Raw genomic sequence first — 17299 nt, 5'->3', positions numbered from 1 at the left:
ATAGCGGCCTGATCGACCCTCCGCGCCCTAGAGGCCTACGGACCCTAAAAACGGGGCTATGTGTAAACTGGGGCAGAAAAAAAAGAGTAAAAGTAGAGTAGAAGTGAAATATGTTTACTTACATGAGTTTCGTAACCACGCCGTCCATACCCCCATGTTCATTCTGTGGAGAAAAAAGAGGATGGGGTTAATATTTTAGTATCCAGAGTTAGAAAAACTAGAGAAACTAGTAGAAAAGGCAGAGAAATAAAAGATCTCACGAACAAAGCAAAAGAAAAATTATCTTCCGCCCTGAATAACAGAAAAAAAGAATTAATATTTCTCCGTTCTGAGGTGGAGAAAAAGAAAAAAAGAGGAAAACTGGTAGGAAACACACACGAAGAACATATCAGACCAAGGGAAAGAGGAAGAAGAGCAGGATAGGAAAAACTCGTAGAAAACCGATACAAATAACACATTTCAGGAAGTAAACATAATAAAAGAACGATTATTTGCCGTGCTGAACGAAAGAAAAGGAATGGGAGTACATGGGGAGTAAACAGAAGGAAGAGATAGAACGAAAGCTATTGGTATGAACGCCATCTGCTGGAACTACAAACTACCACAAGTGAACTACGAGGGAGGGGAGGGAGCAGGAAAGCATGGAGCAAGGCAAGAATAGCCAAGTAGGAGGAGGAGGAGGAGAATAAGACAGTACAAGACAAAGACAAGGATGAGGACGAGGGGAAAAAAAAGTAGGAAAAAAAAAGATAGAAGAGGGAGACAAAGAGGAAGAGAAGGAAGGAGGATGATAAGGAAGGGAGGATCTTGTTTATACTGCTGGGATAACGAGGTTGCTAAGACTCAGTTTGCATATTAAGTAAGTGAAGAGGAGGAGAGAGGGAGAGGAAGCCTAAGGGGTATTTACTTCACTCTATCGCTTCACCCTGTCCGCCAAGATCAGGAGGCGAGGAACGCAGGGGAACACCAAGAAAGGAAAAGCATCACAATAGAACACAAATGAAAGACACACATAAAAAAGGAGCAAAAAAGGAAGGAAAACACAAATGAAAGACGTAATAAAAGAGTACTAAGAAAGGAAAAACAACACAAATGAAAGCCATACAAAATAAAGGAATAAAGAGGAAGAAAAACAATGTATATGAAACATACAAAATAGAGCTAAATGGAAGAAAAATATTAGACTAAAGGCAAAAAGGAAATCCCCAAAAAAACATCAGAAAACAGAGGAAGACAAAAGGAAGACCAAACATCGGTAGCAGTGTCCCCTGGAGGATGTTTTCTTACAAGCAGCACAGTCTGAGTTTAATCTTAAGCAAGAGGGAGAGGGTGGGTAGCAAATATCGAGGGAGCTTTTCTTTCTCAGCCTTATCGCCAAAAGAGAATCTCAGGGAATAACTTACCTGATGCAATGCAGATTCGGTGGCTGGACATTTATTGCACAAGTCTTATCTTTATCATGTTATACGCTATGCTTACGTATATACCACACGCACACGCACGCACGCGCACACAAAGATGCGTAGATACACATATACATACATTCTCTCTCTCTCTCTCTCTGTCTCTCTCTCTCTCTCTCTCTCTCACACACACACACACACACACACACACACACACACACACACACACACACACACACACACACACGATCAGTCAGCCATCTTGTTTACTCTGCATGTACGCGAAACATAAATTATTCACACATAAAACAAATAACAATAATGAAATAAAACAAACACGAATATGTACACATTCAGAAAAAAAAGACCAATGACACACACACACACACACACACACACACACACACACACACACACACACACACACACACACACACACCTTCCTCCCTTTAATTAATTGAAGTCCATTACCCAACAGCTTTATGATGTCCACAGATAAGGCTTAAAATACCTTCGGGAGAAAACAAAGACACCCTTGAGAGAGAAGAGAAGAACGGCAAGGCGATATGACCCCTACTGGAGGAATCCCTAAGGTCGTTTCCACTCACGCCCATTGTTCCGCCCTGATATGGAGTAATGGCATTATGGCCCTAAACTACAATAATTAATTTATCTCCCACTTAGGCCTACTCTGTGTCCCAAGGTAATACTTAACACATGATGGAACTAATTAGAAAGACCAGAACGTTCCTTTTTTCCTATCTTTCCTTTGGTTAGCGTTCATTAGCATCGCGAAATGAATTATGGGAGTTTTGTTTTAAAGTTTCCCATCAATTATCGTTCTTGCGTGTAGCTCTATAGGCTTGGGAGGGATTTTCGGGTAGGCCTATACACGAGTGAATTGAGGGATTCTTGAGGCCTGGGAAGATGACGTCAAGGATGCAGGCGGTGCTACGTTATGGAGTGGAAAATAGCGAGAGAGAGAGAGAGAGAGAGAGAGAGAGAGAGAGAGAGAGAGAGAGAGAGAGAGAGAGAGAGAGAGAGAGAGAGAGAGAGAGTAATTGGGCATGTTCTGAATAGTGGAATGGAAGGAAAGAATGCACCGCTGAACAAGTTATTTACGAGATGAAATGCCTCAGTGTAAAAACTTAAAACGAGAATGTGGGATATTTTTTTTTCCTATCCTTACATTTTATCATTCTGCACCACACACACACACACACACACACACACACACACACACACACACACACACACACACACACACACACACACACACACACACACTTCCCTCTCTCAAGCAATTCCTGTCACTCGTTTCTCCTTTCTCAATTACTATTTTCCTCCTGCTCTCTGTTCCTCCTCTTATTGTTATATATTTATCACCAATCCTTTCTTTAATCTACCCACAGATTATTCTTCTTTCCCTCTACCCTACTTTACTTTCAATATGAATTCCCTCTCTCTCTTTATCTCTCCCTCTCTCCTCCCTTTCTTCAGCATTACAAGATCTTAGGGTGCAAAGTAATCTACAAGCTTTAATAACGAACGGCAACATGTCTCCCCCGCTGCTAGACACACACTGGCGGTGCACTGCGGGTGTCTGGTCTCTTATGCTCCACCTGGCGCTGACGTCACACTGGTTTAGGGTACGAGGAAGACAGGTGAAGAGGGAAGCACAGAAGGCAGGTTACTCGGCAGAAAATTCGAAAATGAGGATAAATTGGAGGAAAAAAAATAGCAGGAAGATAATAGGAGAGAGAGAGAGAGAGAGAGAGAGAGAGAGAGAGAGAGAGAGAGAGAGAGAGAGAGAGAGAGAGAGAGAGAGAGAAACTTTCTAACTAGATGGCTGGCTAACGGAGAAGACAAACAGAACTAAACAAAAATCTAAATACACACTAGTCAAGGCACCACATCTTATCAAATCTCAACACTTGGTCTTTGAATCCTCTAAACACACCTTTCTTATTAGCCAAAATGGACCAAATACCTTAAAAACAACGTCTAATGGTTCTCGCTTTCAATCCTCCCTCCGTGATTGGTCAATTTTAAGCTGAGCATCGCAACATTATTTCCTTCACTCTCCTTGTCTCTTATTGGGTAATTTTCGGCCAATGGGTGAGTGAAATGCCCGCTTATTGGTCAGGGAACGGATACTGCGTCCCTATTGGCTCTTTGGCGCCTAGGAGGTCTCTGATTGGTGGACTCTTGTACCTCGTCATGGGGAATTCTCATTGCTGATTGGCTGGCTCTCGTCAATACGACACACACACACACACACACACACACACACACACACACACACACACACACACACACAACAAATAATATGAATCAACATCAGTGCATTCTCTCTCTCTCTCTCTCTCTCTCTCTCTCTCTCTCTCTCTCTCTCGTAAGTTACCCTAACATACTTTTTCAGGAAACGCCTCAGAATGGAACTTGACTTTCTATTCTATAATTAATTGCCAATAAACTGCAGGAGGGAATGAGGAAGAGGAAACGCAGCATGGAAGAGGAGGTGGAAACGACGGGTGGAGGAAAAAGGCACATAGGAAGAAGAGGAGGAGGAGGAGGAGGGGAAATGGAAGACGGGATAAGGAAGTGGAGGAGGAGGAACAGGGATGGAGCAGTCATGACATACGGGAACGATGGAGGAAATGAAACATAGAATAATGATGGAGAGAGGAGAGAATGTATGAAAGAAGAGACGAGGGGATGAAAGGAGGAAGAGACGAGTGGACAAAAATGAAGTAAGGAGTATTTAATGAATGCAGGAAAGAGAAGAGAAGAAGGAAGAGAAGTTTGGAGAGAAGGAAGAGAGAGATACAGATTATTAGAGGTATGAAGACAAATGAAAAGAAAAGAGAACAGACGATAACTTGAATAAGGAATAAATTAAAGTAAGGAGGAAGGAAGGAATAATATGTAGAGGAAGAAAGTCCAGGAGAAAATAGAAGACGACGAAATAAATAGAAATAATGAAATGAATAATGGAAGTAATTAAAACAAAGAATAAAGAAAATATGACAAAATGACGAATAAGTATAGAAATAATATAGAGTCAAGGAAAACAAGAAGGAAAATAAATAACCAGAGTGAATAGGAAAAATTAATATAGGAAACAAGGACGAGGAAAAAAACGGAAGACAAAACAAGAAAAATCAAGGAAAAAAAAATATAGAAGCTGAAATTCCAAACAGCCCCAAAAAAAAAAAAATATTGTAGATAAATAATAATTTCCCAAGACTAAGGAAAAATTATAGATGAACACAAACAAATAACAAAGGAAAAACAAAAAATAAAAAAGAAATAGAAACTGGAAGCTGAAATTCCAAACACATCCCAAAATAGAAAGGAAAAAAATATATACATGTAGATGAATAATAACTCCCTCAAGACTTCCCTCCAAGTAACACCTGCTATTAATTACTATGAAATTAATTACGACCCTTTAAGGCGACAACACACACACCTCAACTTTTAAATTAATGACGCCGAGACTCAACACCCCTCTTTCTCTCTCTCTCTCTCTCTCTCTCTCTCTCTCTCTCTCTCTCTAACTGCCTTTCCTCCCCATTTTCTCTTCCTTTCTCTTTTTTCCCTATTTTCTCTTTCTCTTGTTTTTTTTCTTTTTCCTCCTCTTTATTCTCACTCTTCATTTTTTCCTCTCCTTTTCCTTCTCTTTCCTCCTTTTCTCTTCTTCCATATTCCTCTTCTTTCCTTCAGCTCCTCCTCTTCTCTCTCTCTCTCTCTCTCTCTCTCTCTCTCTCTCTCTCTCTCTCTCTCTCTCTCTCTCTCTCCTTCCTTCAACTGCCTTTCCTCTGTATTTTCTCTTCCTTTTCTCTATTTTCCTCTTTCTCTTTCTATTCTTTCTTCCTCCTCCTCTTTACTCTCCTTTCCTTCTTTTCCTCATTTTCTCCTCTTTCCTATTATATCCTTTCTTTCTGTTCCCTTTTTTCCTCTTCTCCCTCTCTTCCTTATTCCTTTTCTGTCTTTTTTCCACTTCTTTACTATCTCTCTCCCTCTGTTTCTTGATTTCTCCTCTTCCCTATTCCCTCTCTCCCGTTCTTCTTTTCCCTTCCTTTATTGATTTATCTCTACACTACATTCTCTCTCTCCTTTCCTTCATTTCTCTTTCTTCCGCTTTCCTTCACAGTTCACCTTTCCTTTGTCTTTCTTTCCTCTTCCCTATCCATCCTTCGTCCTCTCCCGTAACCACCACCACCACCACCACCACCACCACCACCACCACCACCACCTCCTCCTTTGATATCACGATTCCTTTTTACATTTCCTCTTTCCTCCTTACTTTATCTATTTATCTCCTATTTCCCTATTTATCCTCGTTCTCCTCATGCCTCTATCACCCTACCCTGTCACTCTTCCTTTCCCTTCGCCCCTTCCTTCCCCTTCCTGGACTTGATGGGGTAGGCAAGGGGGAAGGAAGGGGAAGGAAGGGGAAGGGAGGGTAGTTCATTAATGAGTCTGGTTTACCTGTCTTTCACCTGTCCCACGTGCTCATTACAGAAGGGAGAAGAGCGAGGAATAAAGGAGAGACAAACACGTACAGGACAATATGAAAACACACACACACACACACACACACACACACACACGACAGCCACCTCACTCTACCAATTTCAGCCTATGACAAGGAGATAGACAGACAGACACGCAGGTACTGGGATAAACAGATGGATGGACAAGGAGATGGACAGACAGACAGACGGACAGACGGACAGATAGACAGCATCTGAAGGTCTATAATAGAGGAAAGTATTACTTAATTCACAGAGAGAGAGAGAGAGAGAGAGAGAGAGAGAGAGAGAGAGAGAGAGAGAGAGAGAGAGAGAGAGAGAGAGAGAGAGAGAGAGAGAGAGAGAGAGAGAGAGAGAGAGAGTCTATATATGTAAATCATCAGTAATCCATCCATCTTCCTCAAATGAGATTTATGACCGACAATCTTCGTTATTTTCTTTTCATAATTTGTCTGCAACCTTTCATTTCCACCCGTGATTGCTTTCTCTTCTCTTCTTCCTTAAAATGAATAAATAAAAAACTCCCTTTTCTCCTATTATTTACATACTTCTTTTCTTCCTTTCCTTCACGACAATAAGAATAATGGAGGTATTTAGGCATTTGCTCCTAATTTTGGCTGACGCTTTTCTTCCTTCTAGAGAACCAGCACTCAAATGGGCCTTTTTTTTATTATCATTTTTTTACCCTTGGCTGGCCCTCTTTCCTACATTAATAAAAAGAAAAGAAATACATAGAAAGAATGACACTAGAAATAAAAACGTGAAAAGATTAACACACAATAAAATGGAATGATTTTGACAACCTCGAAAAAAAAAAAAAAATGAGGGATTAAAAAAACAGTGAATAAAGAAAGATGAAAATACAGGAAGGAAGAAAGAAAGAATAGGAGTAATGAAGATCAATTTTTTATAACCATGCACACAAAAACACACACACTACCCACAAAAATAAGAGAATGAATAAAACAAACAGAAAAAGAAACTACACTAAACAAAAACGCACACAAAAAGAAAAGAATCGTAAAAAAGTAGAAACATTTTGACACACACACACACACACACACACACACACACACACACACACACACACACACACACACACACACACGAGAGGACTGCCAACCATTCAAAGGAACCATAAAACAAGATGCCAAGAAATCACAACAAGGAAAAATCGTCCAAAGAGAAGAGAGAGAGAGAGAGAGAGAGAGAGAGAGAGAGAGAGAGAGAGAGAGAGAGAGAGAGAGAGAGAGAGAGAGAGAGAGAGAGAGAGAGAGAGAGAGAGAGAGTAAAGTGGACACAGAAAAGGTCAGAAAAGTGAGAAAATGACTGAGACAAAGAACACGAAGGAGGAGAAGAGCACGTAATTCCAACAAGACAAGTAGACCGAGTGAGGAAAAGAAGAAAACAGATAATTGGATAGAGAGAGAGAGAGAGAGAGAGAGAGAGAGAGAGAGAGAGAGAGAGAGAGAGAGAGAGAGAGAGAGAGAGAGAGAGAGAGAGAGAGAGAGAGAGAGAGAGAGAGAGAGAAATAGTGTTCAAGCCATCAGATTTCAACATCAAAGGCAAAACTAAGAAGGTTACCATTAGAGAGAGAGAGAGAGAGAGAGAGAGAGAGAGAGAGAGAGAGAGAGAGAGGAAGTGTTCACAGCGTCAGAATTCAACACAAGAGGCAACACTAAGCAGGTTATCACAAAAAAATAACAATGTACTCGTCACAACACAGCTAGTCTCGTCCCAACGCTTTACAATTTCCAGTGAGCGTGGACAGGTGACGAAAAGGATGAAAAATAAAGAAAAGACAGGAAAACAAAGGGCAAGAAAATCCCTCTGTAGAAAAGTGTGCAAGAGGAAGATATTACACTGCATGGGTTAACAAAAGCTCTATGACAAAGAAGCGAAAGTGGAAAACTGTCGTGGAAAGATAGAAGAATAAGGAAAAAAAGGAGGAAATAAAATGAATACAAAGAAGAAGAGAAATGTAAGCATGTAAATTTCACCCGGACTCTGCAGCAGTGTAGACAGGAAAGGATGAATCTTTGAAGGATGAGAAAAGTCCATTATAGATTCCACATTCAAAAGGAAAGCCAAGGCAACTCAGAGTAATGCACATACTTCGACAATAGTGCGTAGACATCAAAAGTCAAAAGTCTATTCAGGATTCACAGAAGGAAGAGCCGTACATAAATATACACATACATACATACATACATACATACATTCAAACCAGTGGAAGATAAGCTTTATAGGAAAGGGAATGATAAAGAACACCCAAAAAAAAAAAAAGATAAACTGTGCAACGCGAGAGAAACGAAGCAAAGGAAGCAAAGGATTAAGAGAAAGACGGCAAGCAGAACCAGCAAAGTCACAAATCTTCACAGTATTCACGAGTAACAGAGAAGACAAAGAAAACGTGACAGAGAAAGAGAGGAAGAGAGAGAGAGCGAGAGGCAATACATTACTTTTAGTCAGAACACCGACACTTAACCCAATATTAAAAGATCAACACGCCCCACAACCACACGCGACAGAGAGAAAGAGATTACTTATGAAACCTTAGTAATACCAGCATTAATATACGGAATACAACAATGGACCACGACAGCCATACAAAGACAATGGAAACTAGACGAGAAACAAAAGCACTCACAACAGGAAACAAAGCTGCATGGGAGAGAATAAACAGCAAGCAAATAAACACACTGAAAGCAAGAGACACAGAATAGAATATACATGCAGCCCATGCAGTAATGATAACCCTGACGTTACTAAGAGAAAAGAAACACAGCATTGGCAGAAGGAAGCGTGGATGCGCCAGCCAAAGGAAGGAAGAAAACCACAAAGGAAGACGAAGAAGTGACGGGAAAGACAGGGTGGAAGAAACTCTCGCAAAACAGAACCTGCCACCCTTCTAGTCTTTGAGAAATGAAAGCATGGATGATTGACAGAAGACACAGATGTGGATGACGGGCGAAGGGACAGATGCAAACCCGCCTGAGAGGATGAGGACGAGAAGATGTGATGTTTGGAATGAAGAACATGAGTCACTGAGGAAGACGGAAAGTGAAAAAAATACAGTGAATTTATACGATTTGAATAACAAGCTTCTCTTTTTGTTTCCAGGGTACGAAAACATTGTGAATTAATAAATGGATCAATAAACAAAATAAATATAACTATTAACATTTCATTAAGATGCTAATAACGATGACAATTATAACATTCGCAGCAACAGCAGAAGTTTCTAATGCAGTTATGATAGAAGTAGTAGTAGTAGTAGTAGTAGTAGTAGTAGTAATGGTGGTGATGGTAGTAGTAGTAGTAGTAGTAGTAGTAATGGTGGTGATGGTGGTAGTAGTAGTAGTAGTAGTAGTAGTAGTAGTAGTAGTAGTAGTAGTAGTAGTAGTAGTAGTAGTAGTAGTAGTAGAATTTGTAGTTGCTGTAATACAAATATCCTCTTCCTCTACGTATATCACTGTCACCACCATTACTATCATTACAATCACCACCACCACTATCATAATCTGCAGTGCCTCCTTGACCTCACACACACACACACACACACACACACACACACACACACACACACACACACACACACAAACAAAGAGAGTTGAGTGGTATGAAATCACCGTATACTTCATTTCTCCATTACTTCCTGCAACACAATGAAGCGAGCGAGCTGTGTGGAAGCCATCGGTATCTTGGCGCTGCTTTTGTATACAGGAACTCAAGACAACACAGTGGCTGGATTAAAGATTGTTACTGTTGTCATTATTATTATTCTTGTAGTTTCCCTCATGGTTACTTGTTGAGGGCTGACGGACGTAATGGTGGTGATGGGGAAGGAATTTGTTGTAGTAGTAGTGGTGGTGGTGGTGGTGGTGGTGGTGGTGGTGGTGGTGGTGGTGGTAGTAATAGTAACAGAAGTGGTGGTGTTGGTAGCAGTAGTAATGGACGTGGTGGTGGTGGTGGTAGTAGTAGTAGTAATAGCAGTAGTGGTGGTGGTGGTGGTGGATTTTGACGGCGCTTCTACACATTAAAGATGATAGTCGCTGGTTGAGCTCTCTCTCTCTCTCTCTCTCTCTCTCTCTCTCTTTCTCTCGGCTGATAATCAACGTCCTCACTTAATTCGGCTAAAATGGACGGGAATTGGCTGGTACCACGGCGCCCTAAGCGGACTGACTGAATGACTGACTCACCCATTCACTAAATGACTCACTCACTCACTGACTCGCTTAAAAACAAACGACTGAAAACCTGAAAAAAAACTGGAAAAAAACCGCAAAATGAACTCCATTCACTGTTAATGACTGACAAGATTTTACAAACTACAGAACCTCCTAAACTGGAAGAACGGCGAGGTCAGAGAGAGAGAGAGAGAGAGAGAGAGAGAGAGAGAGAGAGAGAGAGAGAGAGAGAGAGAGAGAGAGAGAGAGACACGGGGACGCCAAAATGAGTTCCACTGACCGACTGCCCGAGTGGGAACGTTCAACTGTTACGATTTTACAGAATGGAAGACTTTGTGACTTTTGACTGACTGATGCAACACTGAGGAAAGCAAGTCACGCATCCCCTGACTCAGTAAACAGCGACTTTCCAGAAATAATGCGCTAAAAATAAAACTAATTTGGCGCTCTAAAAATACCTCGGACGCAACACTTGACCTGAGGAACTAAAAAATAGCTGAAAATAATATAATAACACAAGTAGACTGAAGAAAGTACGCCCACACACGCCTGACAAGTAGACTAACATACGTACCCAGCCCTTGATTTACAGACAGACAGACTGACTGACAAAACTACTGATTAAATACAAGTGACAGTCAAACACAGTGACTGATGAAATGATGGACTTGTTAACTGACTAACTGACTGGCCAACTGACAGAAGCACTAAACAGACACACAAATACGAGACGGAAGAAAAACATATTGACTGGCGCAACAAATGACTTAATTGACTGGCTGACTGACTGACCTACTGACACGGCTCTGAGCAAACACACAAACAAGAGGCAGGCAAACACACTGAATGATAGAGAAAAACGACATATAGATTAACTGATTAACTGATATACTGACCTGAAAACATACATGGAGAACAGACAAACAAACTAACTGACGGAAGAACTGAATGAATGAATGAACAAATGAATAATCTAACTTACTTATTCATATCCTTAACCCTTTCAGTACCATGACGCGTTTCCATATTCATTCTGCTTACTATTTCGTGATTTTATACAGCTTCAGAAACTTTTGTGGCCATTAATTTTCTGACCTCCATAAACCCCTTCCCAATGTCAACAAAATGGTCTAATCGTACACAAAACTCATGGTAAAAATATGTCCCAGTGTTGAAGGAATTAAACCTAATCACGCTGAACTTACTGAATGAATAGTTAACCCCTAACACTCAAGACCTCAAAAACTGACCACCACACGCACTTCCCGTAACAACAAACACCACCAGAACTTGAATAATGTGACATCATATCTGACCTGAGTTTTTAGCATGACCAGCCAACCAGCAAGGACAGCCAAAACACTAAAAACCTCAAAAAATTACCACAGCACGTACTTCCCGCAACAACAGATACCACCAGGACTTGAATCACCTGAAATCGTATCTTACCTGAGCTTTTAACGTGACCAGCCAACCAGCGAGGGCCGATACGCGTTATACAGGTAACTGGTTCGCTCTATACCTAGTGCGGCTAATAGATTTGGTTTTAATCCCTCGCCTCCCTCCCTCCTTCCAAGATATTAGTGTGGGAGCATTGGCCGGGAGAGAAGCGAGGTTATGTACGTAGAAAACAAGGCGTGTACGTGGCGGGAAAGGCTGCTGTTTGTGTACGTGTAAGGAATAGTGTACATACGTGGGTGGAAAGCGTTACATGAAAGACTTGTGGACGTGTTTAAGTGGTGTTTTTTTCACACACACACACACACACACACACACACACACACACACACACACACACACACACACACACACACACATACTCACTGTCTTAATAACTTACTTACTTACTTACTTACTTACACACACACACACACACACACACACACACACACACACACACACACACACCTAATAAGACAAAGGTATAAATAATATCTTCCATTAATTGCAGATGATGAAATAAGGATAATTAAACAGGTAATGGCGTGAAAAAGGCAGTAATTACAGTAACGACTCCCAGACCAATTAAGCACCACTTCACCTGATGACCCAACGACCCGCTAACTACGTGACGACCTACGAGAGAGAGAGAGAGAGAGAGAGAGAGAGAGAGAGAGAGAGAGAGAGAGAGAGAGAGAGAGAGAGAGAGAGAGAGAGAGAGAGAGAGAGAGAGAGAGAGAGAGAGAGAGAGAGAGAGAGAGAGAGAGAGAGAGAGAGAGAGAGAGAGAGAGAGAGAGAGAGAGACCATAAATAACATATGGATTTTATTGGCCCCGTATGAGTTTAGAGAGAAAGAAAAATATCCCTTAGTATTTACTCATTCATATATACACCCATACATACATACATACATACATACATACATACATACATAAACAGACCAACATACACACATACACACAGACAGAAATAATAAATAAACACGATATTAAATACAAAGAAAATAGAAACTAACCACATAAACAGAGAGAGAGAGAGAGAGAGAGAGAGAGAGAGAGAGAGAGAGAGAGAGAGAGAGAGAGAGAGAGAGAGATTATAAAATGCAAAAAGGAAAGGAAAGAGGTAGGGAAAGAAAGGAGGAGGCGAAGAGAAAAATAGAACAGGAAGTCGAAAGAGAGGAGAGGAAGGAGGAAGAGAAGAAAGAGATAAGGAGGAAGGAAAAGGAAGAGAAGAAAGGAAGGGAGGAGAGGAAAGATGAAGGAAAGAGAGTGAAGGGAGGAGAGCAAGAGAGGAGATGAAGAAAGGAGAGGAAAAAAGGAGAGGAGAGGGAGGAAAGAAAGGAGGAAGAGAGGGAAGGAAAGGAGACAGGAAGAATGAAGAGAAGAAAGGCAGGGAGGAGATGAAGGGAAGAGAGGATGAGAGGAGGGAGAGGGAGGAGAGGAAGGAAGAAGAGAGGGAAGGGAAGGAGACAGGAAGGATGAAGAGAAGAAAGGCAGGAAGGAAAGGAAGGAGGAAGAGATGAAGGAAGAAGAGAAAGAGAGGAGAGGAAGGAAGAAGAGATGAAGGGAGGAGAGGAAGAGAGGAGAGGAAGGAAGAAGAGATGAAGGGAGGAGAGGAAGAGAGGAGAGGAAGGAGGAAGGGAGGGAAGGGAACATGCAATCCCCTCACATCCTGGTTAAGTCCCTTCCAAGGTTTCTGGTCCAATAAACATTCCTGGGAACGTCAAGTATTTCTCACCATCATCACAACACCACAACAATGGCCACGAGTGTCACTATTGCCATCATCACCATCATTACTCCCATCTGCATCACTACCACCACTATTATTATCACTATTTTAGCTATCATCGTCATTATCAGTGCTGTTTGGTCACTATCATCACCATCACCACCATTACTCGCATCTGCATCACTATCATCATTATTACAGCTACCATCTTCATTATCTTGCCATTATTACCACTATTTCACCTATTATCGTCATTATCAGTTACGTCACCATTACCCCTTCATTGTTATCATTAGAATTATCATTATTACCACCATTATCACAGTCAGCGTTATCATCACCATTATCGTCACCATTACTAACGTCTCATCATTCCTTAAAGACTCAGCATCACCATCACTAGCACACCATCACCAGCATCACCATCACTAGCACATCATCAAAATTAACATCACTTCCACCACCAGTATTACAAACCGTACCATCACCACACCTTGCTTCAACACCATTAGGGAACTGGCGATCAAGTAGGTCTTTTTTATATATTTTGTTGCCCTTTGTCACCTTTCCCTCTTGCATAAAAAAAACATTACCATTATAACCATGAACGATAAAAAATGATAAAAAAAAATATACGAGGAAAAACTACCACCACCATCACCACCACTACCACCACCACCACCACCACCACCAAAGGATCACTCAAGGCTCACAAGTCAATATTTATTCAACAGGAATCACATTTTGATACGGGATCCATCTTCTCTATCACTCCCTGACATCCCTCTTACTCTCCCTTCTCCCCATCACACTTACCCCTCACCCCATCCACCCATCACTCTCCCCTCATCCCTTTGTTTCCCTTTCTTATCCCTTCCTTCACTCCACTTCTATTTTTTTTCCCTATCTTCTTTCCCTCTTTTATGTTTTCTTGGGTCTCGCTTTCTCTCTCATCCAAGTTCTTTCTCCCCGATCACTCCTCTCTCTTCCTTCCCTCCCATCATTTCTTCTCATCTTTACTTCCTCCTGTCTCTCTCCATCATGTCTTCCTCTTTCCTCCAAACCTCTCATCTTTCCTTCCATCCCTTCCTCTTCAACTTTCATCATCGTCTCCTCCATCCTTTTCTTCTCTTCCCCCATTTCTCATGCTTTCCTCTCCTTTATCCTTCTTCTTAGAGAGAGAGAGAGAGAGAGAGAGAGAGAGAGAGAGAGAGAGAGAGAGAGAGAGAGAGAGAGAGAGAGAGAGAGAGAGAGAGAGAGAGAGAGAGAGAGAGAGAGAGAGCGCTTATAAGATATGTGTGTGTGTGTGTGTGTGTGTGTGTGTGTGTGTGTGTGTGTGTGTGTGTGTGTGTGTGTGTGTGTGTGTGTGTGTGTGTGTGTGTGCCCCTTTGGCCCCTTAATGGTTACGCCTCTTGTACAAACAACACAAGTATTTACACAGGATCTCTCTCTCTCTCTCTCTCTCTCTCTCTCTCTCTCTGTATGAAATTTCCTGTTTTCTGACGGGTGTCAAAAATGTAATATTCACACACACACACACACACACACACACACACACACACACACACACGCTTTTTAAGAGTTGCACATGTTCTACTATGCTAAGCTCTTTCGCAACACAATAGCTTAACATACGCAAGTCCAAGCTGGGAGGAGGAGGAGGAGGAGGAGGAGGAGGAGGAGGAGGAGGAGGAGGAAGTGGCAGCGGTAGTGAAAATAAATACGTACAAGACGGCGGGAGAAAGCAGAGGAAAATGAAGATATGAAGATAGCGCGTCTGAGGAGAAGGAAAATGAGGAAGAGGGATACTAATGAACAAGGACAAGGAAGGAGAAAGAGGAAAGACGCGGAATAATAATAATCACAAGCAATAATGAACCCAACAAAGGGGAAAGAGAAGAGAAGAGGTGAGAAAAAGAGGGGAGAAGAGGAGAAAAGCACCAGAAGCAGAAAACGCGAGAAAACAGGAACAAAAAGCTGAAACAGAGAAGTAAACAGCTTGGCCACGCGTGCTTATAAGACTCTCGGCGGCCTCCAGGTGTTGCGTCGCTAGTCACGCCCTCGCTAGGTGCCTACAAAAACCCTCCTCCCCGCAGTGCTAACAGGACGGAGGAAGAGAAGCCACGCGGGGGGAGCAGCAGCACTACTTTAAGAGTAAATCTAGAAACAAGAATAATACACAGCCACAGAAAACGAAGACGAGGAGATTCAGGCGAAGGAAAACGGGACATGGATCTCAGTAGTTTTGAGAGAGAGAGAGAGAGAGAGAGAGAGAGAGAGAGAGAGAGAGAGAGAGAGAGAGAGAGAGAGAGAGAGAGAGAGAGAGAGAGAGAGAGAGAGAGAGAGAGAGAGAGAGAGAGAGAGAGAGAGAGAGAGAGAGAGAGAGAGAGAGAGGAGAAGAGAGAGGAAGGAGAGGGAGGGAGAGAGCTGGGCGTGGTCGCGACGGGGTCTCTTGGGTTGGGCGGGACTTAGAAAACTGCCAAGAGGAGGAGGAGGAGGAGGAGGAGGAGGAGGAGGAGGAGGAGGAGGAGGTAGTAAGCACATCTGGCAGCGGATAGAGGTGACGAAGGGGGGAGGAGGAAAGGTGGAGCAACAGGCTGATGACGTAGGAAAAGGGGGAAGGAGAAGACGAGGTCGGCGAGGAGGAGGAGGAGGAGGAGGAGGAGGAGGAGGAGGAGGAGGAGGAGGAGGAGGAGGAGGAGGAGGAGGAGGAGGAGAAAAGGAGAGGAAGGAGAAGACGAGGTCGTGAAGGAGTTGAAGGAAGAGAAGGAGATAAAAAAAAACAGACGGAAAAGGAAATAAGTTGAAAATATGAAATGTCTTACTGAGACTTGAAAAGAAAAAGAAAAGAAGAAGCAGAAGAAGAAGAAGAAGAAGAAGAAGAAGAAGAAGAAGAAGAAGAAGAAGAAAGAAGAAAATGAAGAACAACAACAAGAAGAACACGAAAACATTAACAACACCAAATCAAGAAAAAAAAAAAACATTGATCGAATAAAAAAGAAAACGAGAAAATAAGGAAAAAGAAAATGGAAGGAGAAAAAAATTGGTGCGCCATCACTATTCACCACATTCACCACAGCGCGGCCGCACCACACGACCTCACTTCCCTCCAATGTCTCTCCTCCCTCCATTTTTCCTCATCCAGAATATCCTTTCCTCCTACTTTCCTCCCAACCATTTCCCGCTCTCTCTCTCTCTCTCTCTCTCTCTCTCTCTGTGTGTGTGTGTGTGTGTAAGTCTCTCTCTCTCTCTCTCTCTCTCTCTCTCTCTCTCTCTCTCTCTCTCTCTCTGTGTGTGTGTGTGTGTGTGTGTGTGTGTGTGTGTGTGTGTGTGTGTGTGTGTGTGTGTGTGTGTCTCTCTCTCTCTCTCTCTCTCTCTCTCTCTCTCTCTGTGTGTGTGTGTGTGTGTGTGTGTGTGTGTGTGTGTGTGTGTGTGTGTGTGTAAGTCCTCTCTCTCTCTCTCTGTGTGTGTGTGTGTGTGTGTGTGTGTGTGTGTGTGTGTGTGTGTGTGTGTGTGTGTGTGTGTGTGTGTGTAATTCACCACCTCGGTCGCCTGCTGGTCACCCAGCCAGTCTTCGCCATTACGGAGCGAGCTCAGAGCTCATAGACCGGTAGGGTCGGGTAGGACTGAGACCACAACACACTCCACACACCGGGAAAGCGAGGCCACAAGCCCTCGAGTTACATCCCGTACCTATTTACTGCTAGGTGAACAGGGGCCACACATTAAGAGGCTTGCCCATTTTCCTCGCCGCCTCCGGAACTCGAACCCGGACCCTCTCGATTGTGAGTCGAGCGTGCTAACCACTACACTACGCGGTGTGTGTGTGTGTGTGTGTGTGTGTGTGTGTGTGTGTGTGTGTGTGTGTGTGTGTGTGTGTGTGTGTGTTTCCTTCGGGTATTTCACAAAACGACGAGGTTGTATCAAGTGTTCTCTCTCTTTTTCACACACACACACACACACACACACACACACACACACACACACACACTAG

The 17299-nt window shown here is 42.5% G+C and overlaps 1 protein-coding gene across 1 annotated transcript in view; it reads right to left on the bottom strand.

Moving 5' to 3' along the window:
* The window catches only part of LOC123509981 (protein unc-13 homolog A-like), a 417157-nt gene that overhangs the window by 66308 nt on the left and 333550 nt on the right, over positions 1–17299 (bottom strand). Inside the window, 1 exon segment of the mRNA XM_045264620.1 lies at positions 123–163. Coding sequence (XP_045120555.1) covers positions 123–163 — 41 coding nt within the window.

The sequence above is a fragment of the Portunus trituberculatus genome, chromosome 28 (assembly GCF_017591435.1).
Source record: "Portunus trituberculatus isolate SZX2019 chromosome 28, ASM1759143v1, whole genome shotgun sequence".
NCBI lineage: Eukaryota > Metazoa > Arthropoda > Malacostraca > Decapoda > Portunidae > Portunus > Portunus trituberculatus.
This window is presented reverse-complemented; position numbering and strand designations above follow the sequence as displayed.